The sequence below is a fragment of the Microcebus murinus genome, chromosome X (assembly GCF_040939455.1).
Source record: "Microcebus murinus isolate Inina chromosome X, M.murinus_Inina_mat1.0, whole genome shotgun sequence".
NCBI classification, from domain to species: domain Eukaryota; kingdom Metazoa; phylum Chordata; class Mammalia; order Primates; family Cheirogaleidae; genus Microcebus; species Microcebus murinus.
The window spans coordinates 128,836,564-128,850,297 of record NC_134136.1 but is presented as its reverse complement, the minus strand read 5'-3'; the positions used below and the strand labels follow the sequence as shown (position 1 = coordinate 128,850,297).

The 13,734-nt window shown below is 46.5% G+C and overlaps 1 protein-coding gene across 8 annotated transcripts in view; it reads right to left on the bottom strand.

The window, feature by feature from the left end:
* ZNF185 (zinc finger protein 185 with LIM domain) overlaps positions 1-13,734 on the bottom strand; it is a 77,519-nt gene that overhangs the window by 22,759 nt on the left and 41,026 nt on the right. For all 8 annotated transcript variants that reach the window (XM_075999587.1, XM_075999589.1, XM_012788848.2 and 5 more), the window contains 2 exons: positions 8,975-9,169; positions 896-1,090 (listed from right to left, as the gene is read on the bottom strand). In XM_075999587.1, the coding sequence (XP_075855702.1) occupies positions 896-1,090; positions 8,975-9,169 (390 nt within the window). The remainder of the gene's footprint in view (positions 1-895; positions 1,091-8,974; positions 9,170-13,734) is intronic.

The window sequence follows — 13,734 nt, the reverse complement described above, 5'->3', positions numbered from 1 at the left end:
TTCTTTCCTGTCTTCTCTGTCTTGCCCACATAGATGTGAGGGCTAAGAAGCCCTTAGAGACCACACTGTTTCCACTTCAACTTTCCATGAATTTTTGGAAATGAGAAACAACAGAATGTTTCAGGATAGTGTATCATCTGATACAAGGTTGTCTTTAAAAACGTATTTTCAAATGTGAAAAAATATTCTACAAGTCATCTAGGGTTTCAAAATTGGAAAGCTCTCATAGCTACTGCAAACATCATGATTTGGTGTGAACAGGCACTGCTCTTCAGAGGCTAAGAGCCAGAACACTACCACTTTGGGAGACCTGAGCTCCTCACAGGAAACCACCTTAAGGGGCTGCTGCTGTCTGTTCCCTACTGCCCTGCTACTCCTTGGTCCTTGGCCTCTCTCAGAAAACTCACAGTCCATTTCCTCAGGCCACTGCTGCTAACTTCTTGCAACCACTGCACGACCCTAGGTTACCATGGTGGAAGCAAGTTATTGACCAAATGCACAGCCATACTGATGGTGATGGCAGTAGAAAAGGTCATCCAACTGGTAAAGCCTTTATTTCTGGTAGCAACTCCCATCCACATCATGGTACGCCTTCAGAGATCTTCCATCTCCATGAATGGCAAAAGCACCCCATATCCCTCCCCTGACCCAGGTTTTCAAGCTCCAAGTGGCTGCTGAACAACATGGTTATCTGTGCACCTTCTCTGTGCTAGGCTTAGTCTCTGAAACCTATGGATACGTTACCCTTGGGATGCTGGTTTCTGGTCTGCTTCCTTCTGGCTCCTAGCCTCTCACATCTGCAGAGAGTAACAGACAAGCCTACCATCTAGCTTTTGTCCTGAGTTGTGGCCCTGACAAAAATGCCGGCTCAAGCCCAGTGCAGCTTGGCCCTTACCTGCTGCCGCAGCTCTCCAGTCCAGTAAGCTGCTCTGGTCTGCTGGGGCTGCCCTGTCGCTCTGGGGTGGAGGGATCTGCAGATTGCTGCGTGGGTACAGCTGGGTCTCCCTGGCCACCTCTTGGGGCTCCCGACCTCTTCTGCCCAGCCTTTCCGACCTTGATGGCCACATTCTTCTCATAACCAGCCAAGGCACTAAGGAAAAATGAACAGCACGCTTAAACAGAGCAAATGTCTGGGACTAGCCTTTGCTCACCCACTACACACTGGCTGTCACCTCTCCTGGGCTTGGAAGGGTTCATCTCCCCAAGGGTAGGGCAGAGAGGAGCCAGGCACAGCCCTCACCCCAGGGAGCAGTCTACTCCTTGCAAGGGCCCCCAGCACTGTTGCTCCCTTCTTGCTGAAAAAGGTAAAGTCACCTGATAACTTCAACAAGATATTAAAAGACAAAGTCTTTTCCTGGCTGCAAACACACTAGCATTCCAGTCCCCCTCCTCCCACTGCCATCCCTCCTTTCTTTATCCCTTTCCCGCCTCCAGCCCATCCGTCTGATCTATAAAGACCTAAACCATCCAGTCTTCTTCCCCGGTCACAGTGCTCAGGAAGATCTGTGCACTTGGCCAGGCCCATCAAGGGCCTGGCAATCTGGGGAGGGGATTATCCCCCAGGCTGCCCTGCTTGGCTTGGTTTGGGAGAGAGAGGGAAAGCAGGCACGTGGTGCTCGCTAAATTCTCCAAAGAGCTGTTGACTTCACGAAGAGGGGGATGGGCCATGAGAACCCAAAATTTCTAGGGCACAGGCAAAATGAGAGCCATTTGTGATCCTTGGGCGCCGACTCGAGGCCGACGCCGGGACTACTGCAGAAGAAGCCCCGCCAATGCCGATCTCACAGAGACAACCATTTTGTTTGTTGATGGTCTCATTTCCCGGCGGGCGCCGCGGCCCGAGCCCGCGGGTGCAGGAAATGGCGGCGCGCGCAAGCGCACCTGGCGAGCACAATCCCTGCGCATGCGCGCGCTGTTGCGCAAGTATCGTGGCTGGGTTTTTTTTCACAGCTGGAACTTTCTTAATTGTGAAGTAGTCACAGCTATTAGTACAAAGCAATGGCGTTTTTATCCCTTTTTTACAGTTGTAAAAGCTGGGGTGAGGGTCTGCCTGTAACTAATAAATGGCAGTCAGGATAGAACTTCGTTGCCCCCTCCCCACGGCTCAACGTGATCGTCGCTTCTGGCGTCTCTAAACCTAGGGATAATGGTGGGGTAGAAGCAGGGGTGGGGGTCATCACTTAAACGTTTCATTTAATAAAAAGTCTCTCTGAGCTGGGCGAAGTGGCTCACACCTGTAATCCTAGCACTCTGGGAGGCCGAGGCGGGAGGATTGCTCAAGGTCAGGAGTTCAAGACCAGCCTGAGCAAGAGGGAGACCCTGTCTCTACCAAAAATAGAAAGAAGTTAATTGGACAGCTAAAATATATTTAGAAAAAATTAGCCTGGATTGGTGGTCCATGCCTGTAGTCCCAGCTACTCAGGAGGCTGAGGACAGGAGGATTGCTTGAGCCCAGGAGTTGGAGGTTGCTGTGAGCTAGGCTGACGCCACAACACTCACTCTAGCCTGGACAACAGAGTGAGACTCTGTCTCCCTCCCCCCCCAAAAAAAAAATGTCTCTCTGAACTTAAGTCTGCGTATGTCACCCCAGCCACTTCTCTTCCCTTCCCAACGCCCACACTCTCTAAAGAGCTGTCTGCATGCACACTTGTCACCTTTTCATTCACTTCTTACCGCCAACATTCCACAGAAGCTATTAGTGCTTCTCAAACTATGTGCTGAATAACCTCCCTTCCCCCATCTGTCTGGGACTGACATTTAGTCTTATACAGCTCCCAAACCATGTGACTCACCACAACACCCCAACTAGTCTCTACCCTCTTTAACCTGAACAGTCAACTGATTACAGGCTTGGATGCCCTTACAATGTCAAAGTGTTATAAAAGTTTATAAATACTCTCAATTTCTGTCCTTGTCTTAGGTGGCAACAAACCACTGGAGGGGTCAGGTTGCTTTATCATATGATCCCACTCTTCTAGACATGGTTTCAGCTAAGTCCAGTTAACTGGTACAGTTGTCAACTCTCCCCTTTCTCTTTTGTTTTTTCCTTCCAAGCAGACACGGGTTGGCCTCCTACTTCTCTGGCCACTCCTTACCCATCTCTTTTACAGGTTCTTCTTGTTCTGCCCTACTTCTTTTTTTTTTTTTTTTTGAGACAGAGTCTCGCTTTGTTGTCCAGGCTAGAGTGAGTGCCATGGCGTCAGCCTAGCTCACAGCAACCTCAAACTCCTGGGCTCGAGTGATCCTTCTGCCTCAGCCTCCCGAGTAGCTGGGACTACAGGCATGCGCCACCATGCCCGGCTAATTTTTTATATATATATCAGTTGGCCAATTAATTTCTTTCTATTTATAGTAGAGACGGGGTCTCGCTCTTGCTCAGGCTGGTTTTGAACTCCTGACCTTGAGCAATCCGCCCGCCTCGGCCTCCCAAGAGCTAGGATTACAGGCGTGAGCCACCGCGCCCGGCCTTTTTTTTTTTTTGAGACAGAGTCTCACTTTGTTGCCCAGGCTAGAGTGCCATGGCATCAGCCTAGCTCATAGCAACCTCAAACTCCTGGGCTCAAGCAATCCTCCTGCCTCAGCCTCCCAAGTAGCTGGGACTACAGGCATGTGCCACCATGCTCGGCTAATTTTTTCTATATATGTATTAGTTGGCCAATTAATTTCTTTCTATTTATAGTAGAAACGGGGTCTCGCTCTTGCTCAGGCTGGTTTCGAACTCCTGACCTCGAGCAATCCGCCCGCCTCGGCCTCCCAGAGTGCTAGGATTACAGGCGTGAGCCACCGCGCCCGGCCTGCCCTACTTCTTAATATGGGTGCTCCTCTAGGGTTCTGACCTCTACCTCTTCTCTTCTCACTTCATGAATACTCTGGGAACAATATTACCCATTCCTGTGACTTCAATTGTCACTGACATACAGAGGACTCCCAAATGTCTATCTTTAGTCCACACCTCACCCCTAAGTTCCACTCCCATTTGTCTATGTCTCTGCCTCCAGAACCTTGCCTCTTACATGTCGATCGGTTTGGCACTTAAGATACCCCAAACATAGGGTGAATGGTGATGCCATTTTCTGAGATGAGGAACACAGTGGGGAATGCAGAGTTAGTGCATCAATTAGTTTTGTTTATTTGGTTGTTTTTGGTGAGAGAGTGTGTTGGAAAAAATGGCTTGGAACATGCTGAGTTTTAAAAGGTGGCAGAGGTCCAATAAGGCTACTGGGTGGAAATACACACAGGCAAGCCAGCTGCTTCTACCTGCTGTGTTCCCCCTTATTTTTCAAGAGTCTTAGGCCAGAAACCCAGGATGGGCTATTGCCTGGAGAATGACCAATTATTCAGAATTGTCTATTTTCTACACTCCCCTTTGCCTTGACCAAATGTCAGGCAGCCTTCTCTACTCCCCACAGGCCCCTGAACTTTGGTAGCTCCTGCTTAAGCAAGTGCTAAAACGCAGAAAATAACCCACTTATCAGCTTATCCTGAGAATGGGCTAAACCACAGAGAGACCATTTATGGTCAAACCATGCCAATCAGTTTTCCCTTTGCCTGCCCACCTGCCCTTTAAAAGTAGCTGCTAGCTCTGCTTACCTCTTCAGAGCAGAATTTTTTTAAAAGTGTTTTTCTGTTTGATTTTATACTTGCAAATCCTGAGATTGCAGTGTTATTCCTACTACAAGTCTTAAAATAAAATCAGTCCTTATCTAAGTCCATATTTGTTTTTATTTGATACTTTTTTCTGGTTCCATGACTCAGACAGAGCTACTTTGATTCTATTACATGAGCTCTTTCCAGTTCTTTTCTGTTTGAGCAAGAATCTTCCCAGACAGAAGTCTTCTTGGCTCTTTTTGAGTAGGGATTTAACCCCTGACTCTTCCTGTTGAGCTGGACTCTTTCTGGCTCTTTTCAGTTTGAACCAGAATCTTCCTGACAGAAGTTTTCTTGGTTCTTCTCAAGTGAGGATTTACTCCCTGACTCTCCAGTGGGAAATTCCCACCTTTTCTGTGAAGCCTTGTTGTTTGTCCTGACTCCTTGTCTAGGGATTTGACGGGACAAGCCCTTCAGCTCATCAATGAGGATTGTACAGAGAAACCCCCTTTGGTTACCAGATGAGGATTGTGTGTAAAACTTTCTAGTAGGATTGTTTGTCCAGCCTGTGTCCTTTCTCTACTTGATCCTCCTCTTCCCATGGGTAACTCTCAATCTACCACATACCGCTCCTCCCCTTCCTCCTTTGCTGACTACACGCTCTGCCCCTATGGCACTCATTCTGTCCAGTATCTCCCTCAAAAGGCAAAATTTCACAAAGGATAATTTGGAACTTCAATGGCCTCCTTGGAAAATTTGGGATTGCCTCAAATCGGCTCATCTAAGATTTGTCCCTTTCCATCACCCAGTCCCGTCCCTCCTCCCTCCTTTTCACCACCTTGGACCTTCCCTTTAGCTCCATGAATCCTTCCATCTATCCCTCTTCAACACCTCTACCTCCTGCATTCCTCTATCCACCCTTCCCACTCAGCACCCTTGACTTCCTATAATCACTAGATTTTAGCTCTCCCAGCTGTCAGGGGCTCTCTCAGGGAGCTCAAAAGCAACCACATGAGGATGCAAAAGCTAATTGGAAACACTTTGGATATTGAATCTATTCAGATGGGCTTTGGAGACATCCACTTGGTGTCTCTTCTGGTCCTTCACCCAAAATTTAGTCTAGAACTTCTATAATATTTACACATCAGGGCAAAAGAAAATCTTACAAGTCTCCTCTACAAATATTGATGGGATGCTTTAGCCTTCTCATAGAGCAGGTAACCATGACTTGTTCCATCTGCCAGAAACACAATCCTGGTCAAAATTCAAAGGTGAGTCAAAGATGGAAGCCAACGTTTTTATATGAAACAGTGAGTTTTGCATTTCTGTGACACCTGACTGCTAGCTGAAAATTTAGAATTAAAAAAATATGATCTCTATAATGAGTTGTCAGGAGTGTAAAAGAAAAAAAAAATATGATCTCTATTTGTGTCTGTCTGTATGTTTACATATGTGTGTGTGTGTGTGTTTAATATTTCCCTTCCCCCAGATGGTATTACCAAATTAATTTACAAAATCCCTTATCCTCTATTCTAATTGACTTAGAGATAAATAAGCACTTACATGAATTAAATAATCCTAAAACTCTCATACCCACCCTCACAACCTGCTTCCCTCAAGGCTGTCACAAATTCCACTTTGCCAGATCTGATGGGCCTATTTCAGAGTCCACAGCACATTGGAAAATTAGCTCAGCCTGGCTGGGTTTCCACGACTGCATATTTTCCTGAGTCTTCCATTTATCCAAAATTTTCCTTCTCAGTACCTCTCTGTAGCTCTTCTTCCTCCTCAAGACCCTTCAATATAGCCGGGCGCAGTGGCTCACGCCTGTAATCCTAGCTCTCTGGGAGGCTGAGGCGGGCAGATTGCTCGAGGTCAGGAGTTCGAAACCAGCCTGAGCAAGAGCAAGACCCCGTCTCTACTATAAATAGAAAGAAATTAATTGGCCAACTAATATATATATAAAATTAGCCGGGCATGGTGGCACATGCCTGTAGTCCCAGCTACTTGGGAGGCTGAGGCAGCAGGATCGCTTGAGCCCAGGAGATTGAGGTTGCTGTGAGCTAGGCTGACGCCATGGCACTCACTCTAGCCTGGTCAACAAGCGAGACTCTGTCTCAAAAAAAAAAAAAAAAAAAAAAGACCCTTCAATATTATTTTCCAGATTTCTGGCCCATCTGCCTTTGCTCCTCTCTTATTTTTACTTCTTTTCACTTTATATACTCAGGGTTAGGGTTTTAGAGGACCAATAACTAATACTCCCCTCTTTATTTTCTTTTTGAGACAAAATTAGAGCAGAAAATGGAGATAAATGTCAGCTAACGAAGCAGGTGGCTTTAGATGTACAGCCCCAAAGGAAGGCTTCTTCTGCATTCCTCAATCATACAACTTACCCACCAGCCAAGGCCTGGCTGGACAACTGCCCCAGAAGCTTGCAGGGAGAAGCAGAGAATGCATGCTTTAGACACACTGGCTTCCGAAGACATTCTCCAGGCAACCTCATCCACTCCCTTCAGTTGCTGTCCATGACCTAACAATTCCCACCTCTCTAGCCCCAGGTCAGCTTGTCACTCAACTCCTGGATCCTCCAAAGGCATGACCCAATGACCTTACCATTTCTCTGCACAGTAACCCCCAACCTCCTCAGCCTCAGCTAGTTCTTATCACCATCCAGTTGCCCAGCTCTGAAATCTGGGGAGCAGCCTTGGCTACCACTTTCCCCTCACCATTACCTTTAATAAGTCAGAAATACTTGTGGCCTCATCACCTGTGACTTGACCTCAGCAAACAGTCTCCTGATGGTCTCCTGCCGTGTCTAGTTGGACACTGCCCAGGTATGATCCTCCACAGGCCAGTGGAGGCATCTTCCTACAACTCAAGTCTGGCTGTGGCACTCTCCTGCATAGGAACCACCAGTGGCCCCTCAGACCCTCAGGATGTGGGCCACACTCCTCAACCCAGGAGCGGGTGCCTGCTCAGTGCCCTCTTGGTGCTTCCTGCCAAGCCACCAATTAACCTCCTTCACTGCAGCCGCCCTGACTCCACATTCCCCATGCACTATGCATCTGCGAGCCTCCGGTTTCCTCTACCTGCAATGCCTTCTACAGCACGTCTGTCTGGCAAAACCTTCCTCAGCCTTCCAGACCCAGCTCCAACCTCACCCTACCGGTAAAGAAAGCCTTTACTGACACCCCCCACCTGCAAAAATAAAACAAAACAGAAGCCAAAATTTAAAAAAAAACAGAACCAATCACCTCCTTCTTCATCTATGGGCTGCATTTTTTATTCTCCTTCACCGCATGGAACACAGATTAGCGCAGGGAGCCACGTGATGTGGCAGGAAGCTCATGGTTGTTCACCCAGTGTCTTTGGACTGGGCCCCTGCAGGGCCTGGGGCCTAGAAGTCAAAGATGGATTGGATTTTCTTAAATAAGGAAATCTGTTATCTAACAGTTGAGCCTGGCCCTCAAACCAACCTCCTACCTAGCTAATTATGGAGCCTGTGCTATAAGAAGCCCCATAACCAAGAGGGTGAGTGACCACTTTTATTTCCTCCCTGTGAGAGGAGCCACAGGCCCCACCTGCTCCCCACAGAAGACTTCCGCCTGCATTCCACTGTCTCCTGACTCAGGACGGTGTGAGCCTTGGCTCTCTCCTGGCATTTCTGTCTTGTGTAAGAAACTGTTGTCAGCTTTGCTCTGCAGAAGTGGTAAGTACTTTCCTTTGCACTCCCGGAAATCACTGAGCTGCTGACGTATCCGTAGCTGAGTGGCACATGCAGTGTTGGCCAGATGCCTTCAGGAAAGCCTTGACTTGAAAACCTCTCACCCACACCACACAGTCACCTCCAGTCACAGGCACACTGGCACACACAGACACATGGCCAGTCACATCCCACACCGCTGTCTCGTGCCCACTTACACATGCTCCCTTCCTCTTGCTCTGACCTCTCTCTGCTTCACCCTGTCACTCTTTCACAGTCTTTCTCTCTTTCTCGCTCTCTCACACCCTCTGTCATTCTCTGACAACGCTATTTTACACACCCAAATAGTCCTCACCTGGGACCCTCACCTGCAGAACACCTGTACTGTAGGAGACAGCCTTCCCTCCTGCCCCACACAGGAGAACTAACCAGGGCTTTTTACATCTGGAGACAGACATCTCCTATCACAGCCCCATCCGAGCAATTTGAGCCACAGGAAGCCCGTCCACACTGCTCCAGGCCCAAGGAATCCCCACTATGACCCACCTGCAGGACAGGAGCCCAAGCACATGGGTGTGCAACGTGACAGGCATTGGCAAGGAGAGGAGCAGTTCCCACCTGGTGGTGGCCCTGACAAAAACACCGGCTCTAGCAGGCAGGAGCCCAGTGCAGCTTGGCCCTTACCTGCTGCCGCAGCTCTCCAATTCGATGAGCTGCTCTGGTCTGCTGGGGCTGCCCTGTCGCTCTGGGGTGCTGGGATCTGCAGGTTGCTGCGTGGGTACGGCTGGGTCTCTTTGGCCACCTCTTGGGGCTCCTGACCTCTCCTGCCCAGCCTCTCCGACCTTGGTGGCCACATTCTTCTCATAACCAGCCAAGGCACTGAGGAAAAATGAGCAACACACTTAACAGAGCAAGTGTCTGGGACTAGCCCTTGCTCACCCACACTGCACACTGGCTGTCACCTCTCCTGGTTTGGAAGGGCTCATTTCCCTGAGAGTAGGGCAGAGAGGAGTCAGGCACAGCCCCCACCCCAAGGAGTACACAGGCTACTCCTCAAGAAGACCCCAGCACTGCTGCTTCCTTCTCACTGAGAAAGCTGGCTTTTGTGAGTAGCAGATGAAGCCTGGACCTCTGATGCCTTTGCCAGCCTTGAATCCTGCTGCTCTGGGCAGTGAGCTCTTTGCAGGGGTCTTCCCTGGCCTCACTTCACACCTGCACTCCCAAAGCTGGGTACTATGGGGAAGAGAGGACGGGCTGCTAACGATCCTACACTTGCACACTTCCCCATGACCATCCCCGCCCCAAGTTACAAGGCACTGCTTCCAGGGTCTAGTGGGCCAAAGCCAAACGCTAAGTGAGGTTATTGAGACCATAAGTCCAACATTCCAGAAAATGAAAATCTAGTTTACCATCACCTCAATCCTGGCTCACCCTGAACTCAACTTTCCCAATGTCATCAGCCTCCCTCCAATAGCTGGCAGAGGCTACTCTGAGACAAGAAGAACACACTACGAACTATCATCCCTGAGACTCTTTATTTATGGAACTCCATACTAGGCAGACTCCCTGCCTTCAAGCTGGAATAACACAGGGAGAAGGGGTCATGCCTTTTGAAGTATTCCCTGAAACACTGTGATTCTTCAGGTGGGGGGACTAAAACTCCCCAGCAGGGACAATGAGCTAGTTGAGTGCCACCTCTAGCTGTGCCAGGCAGAACTGCAGGCAAGCAGGTGGGACTCTACCCAGCAACTCTGGGGAAAACATCCCATTGCTGCTGTGCCTATCTGTGCTGCTTCCACCCTTATGGTCTGCTGCAGCCCATCCAAATACCAAAAGTGGTTCACACAGATGATGTCAGTCCCAGAGATACAGCAGGATGCCCTGACACACCCACTCTACCTCTGCCTATGACACACATACTTCAGCCAGTGATGAAGTCAGCATAAAGAGCTTGTCTTGGAACTGTGGTAACACTCAGCTAGCTTTATCATGGATTTAACCAGAGCCCTGTTCTGTCCCATGCCTTCTGTAGAAATATGCTAATAGAGGTTGTCACCAAGTTTGTGAATAGAGCCAGGATTATCCAAAAAGAGCAACCTGGGGCCCAGGGCAACATAGGAACAAATGGATGAATACAGTTTACATTCCCTAGTCCTAGGCCTTAGAGCAGGGCCATTACGATTTTGGAAGATGTAACCCATCTGGGTCACCAAAAGGACATCTCAGGCAAACACATAAAGCCTTGCTGAATGATGTCACATCCCAGGTTTCTTATTTCCCAGCTATTCTGTCCAGGCCCCTCCTGAACTGCCCAGAGTCAAGTGGTTAGAGACAGACAAGGTAATACGGGAGGTGGCCACTAGCCCTAGAAAAGGCATGCTGGGATTGCTAGGGCTCCAGCTGGTTATAGCCAATTCTTGTGCACAGGTTTTTACTCAAGGGCAAATTACATCAAGGAAAATTCAGAGCTCAAACGGTCTACCTACCACTATAGAGTTAAAATGTCCAGTCTCTCAAGCTATCTCTTTCTTTTCTGGCTGCTCCAAAACCTGCTAACTTTTTCTACTGATGTTGAGTTAACTCATTGTTTATAGTATTTGCAATTGAAAGGTTACCTGGAGATCTTGCAGTTAGTTCTGGCTAAAATATAAACATTGAAAACTAATTTTTTGACTGAAGAAAAAAATGGATAGAGGGGCTTTTTATTATCAAACTGGCATGGAAATGGCTTTATCCAAAACTTTGATCCACAGGCATAATTAGGTTACCTATCAGGGTAACTAAAGTTTTGCCATGTGAACAAGTTTCAGTTTTGTCAGAAGAAATTTGGATCTAGTTGTCTTTTACAAACTGGTGAGTTGTGTTACTCTCTCATAGTTAGAGTTCTAGAGTAAAATCTATTGGAACTTTGTGTGCATGTGTGTGAGTGTATATGTTAAGATATGTTTTGTGTATGTTCATGTATTATATGTTTGTGCCTACATGGTTCTGGACTGGCTTATAAATAAGGGAGTGCTCATAAATTAATTAAACAAACCAAAATGGTTTTTGAGTTCATGTGAATTTAGTAATCTTTGGTAAATAAACTGAGCTTTTTTTTTAAGTATTATTGGTAAAGTAATAGTAAAACTGTTTTCAAATTGTCAACATACATTTTTTTAAAAACTGGGTTTTACTGGACATTAAGAACATTTTAATGTTCTTAAGGTGTCAGGGTTTGACACAAAGATCATAAGACTATAAACCCAGCCAAGGACAAAATGATCTGTGTTTATATGATTTTTGATAAGTAAGGTAAATTTAATATTGTTGATCTAATGATAATAGCTCAATCTCCTGAGTTATCAACAAAAATACCTATGTGTTTAAGTTTCTTTTTTTTTTTGAGACAGAGTCTCGCTTTGTTGCCCAGGCTAGAGTGAGTGCCATGGCATCAGCCTAGCTCACAGCAACCTCAATCTCCTGGGTTCAAGTGATCCTACTGCCTCAGCCTCCCAAGTAGCTGGGACTACAGGCATGCGCCACCATGCCCGGCTAATTTTTTCTATATATATTAGTTGGCTAATTAATTCCTTTCTATTTATAGTAGAGATGGGTCTAGCTCTTGCTCAGGCTGGTTTCGAACTCCTGACCTCGAGCAATCTGGGGCCTACCAGAGTGCTAGGATTATAGGTGTGAGCCACCACACCCAGCCCTTAAGTTTCTTAATTAGGTAAAAATGTAGGCTTGCTTAAACAAAAAATAAGTGTCAGCAAATTAGAATAAATAAAACACCAAGTAAATAGAACACAAAAACAGCAACTTATAGTCAAGATTTTATGAAAATATTTTGGTTTTGGTCTTTAATCCTAACTGCAGAAACAGTTTTTTCCACTGATTTCAATGTCTGTGGAAAGGTACACATAAAATGAATTCCTAACTCACTCCTTCTATTGTCTGTTATTATAGTCCTGTTAGAGCTTCAAAACTGTCCTAGAAATTGCAGTTACAAGAGCTTAAATTGGAAGCTTTAGTTTTCCCTTGGTCTTGTCCACTCATGATTTGCTAGCTGGTTATGTGTATGTTATGTTGCGATAACAAAGTTTTTGCCTAGGGAAAAAAACTCTGAAACTGTTAATTTTTGTATAGTAATTTATTTTAAGATAAAAAGTCAATGACTGTTAAAATCAAAGAGAATCTCAAAACAGTCTTATTCTTTAGAAATATTGCATGTATGCAAGTTTACACCCAAGTCCAAGATTGTTTTGAGACTATTTCTATTGTTTTTAAAACAGCTTAATCTTGATCCTCATGTTAAAAAACACATTACCACTTTGTGTCATTGTTTGAGGTGCTAAGGCTTGGTGTTGGAAGATTTTTCAGTCTATAGTCAGGTGATTCCATGTTGATGGGGTTCAGAAAACTGCCCTAAAATGAAGGCCTCAAAAGCAAATATTCTCTGACCTTGACTTGTCCTCCTGCCTCTTGTTCTAATTCTTCCCTGAATTTAGCCATGGAAATCAGAATCCCTCTCTCCCACTATAGGTCATAAAGGCCAGAACCCATTTTTCTGAAAGCTAGCCATAAAAACTAAAATTATTCTATGTAAAAACTGGCCATAAAGTAATTATCTGACCTACTTTGTTTTATTGTAAAACCCCCATTCCAAAAAGGGCCCCTCCCTGCACCCAGAAGGAAGGAATGCAGACTCTGAGAGGCCAAACAGAATCTAGACAGAAAGGCCTTGCTGGGTTCCTCACTCAGCCTGTTAGTATTAGATCACATCCTTTTTGTTCAATCTTACTTCTACACAGCTGTCCATACTTTAAACATAAAAATGGACAATTTCTCCTGTGTCTTTGAGTGTTTATTCTGAAGGTGACCACATAAAAGTTTGTAATTTTTTTCTCCTATTAATTAATTTGATTCATGTCAGTAAATTTTCAACAAATCTTTATTGGGAACACTGGCCTTTGATCCCTACAGTTTGACTAAACTTTGTGGGCAAGTGACACTTTGATCCCTACAATGTCAATAGCTTTTGTTTTGGGATGTGGTGTTTGTAAGGCTGGTGGCAGGGGCCCCCTCCCCTCCCTAGATGGAAAAAGAAAACGCTTAGTGACCTGACCTGCCAAGGACAAAACTGCCAGGCCCTGCTGAGAGGATCCACACCCAGATGTCCACCTAGATAAGAATGTTTTGGCTCCTGGATTCCACAAACACCTCCAGCCCCTCCTAAAATCCCCAGCTCTTCCCGCCAAAAGTCCCTAGCCAGGCCCAAAGGATATAAAAGGCCTCAGCCCCTTCAAACTGCGGCGACTTCCGGGGCCCCGCTCTTGGGGCCCCAGAACCTCGTCCACGAGTGTATAATAAAGCCACGTGGTTTGGCCCCCCACTCTTTCTCTTTCTGTGTCTCTTTTCTTTTCGCCACTGCCGAAAAACCTTACAGTGTTCTGAAAGAATCT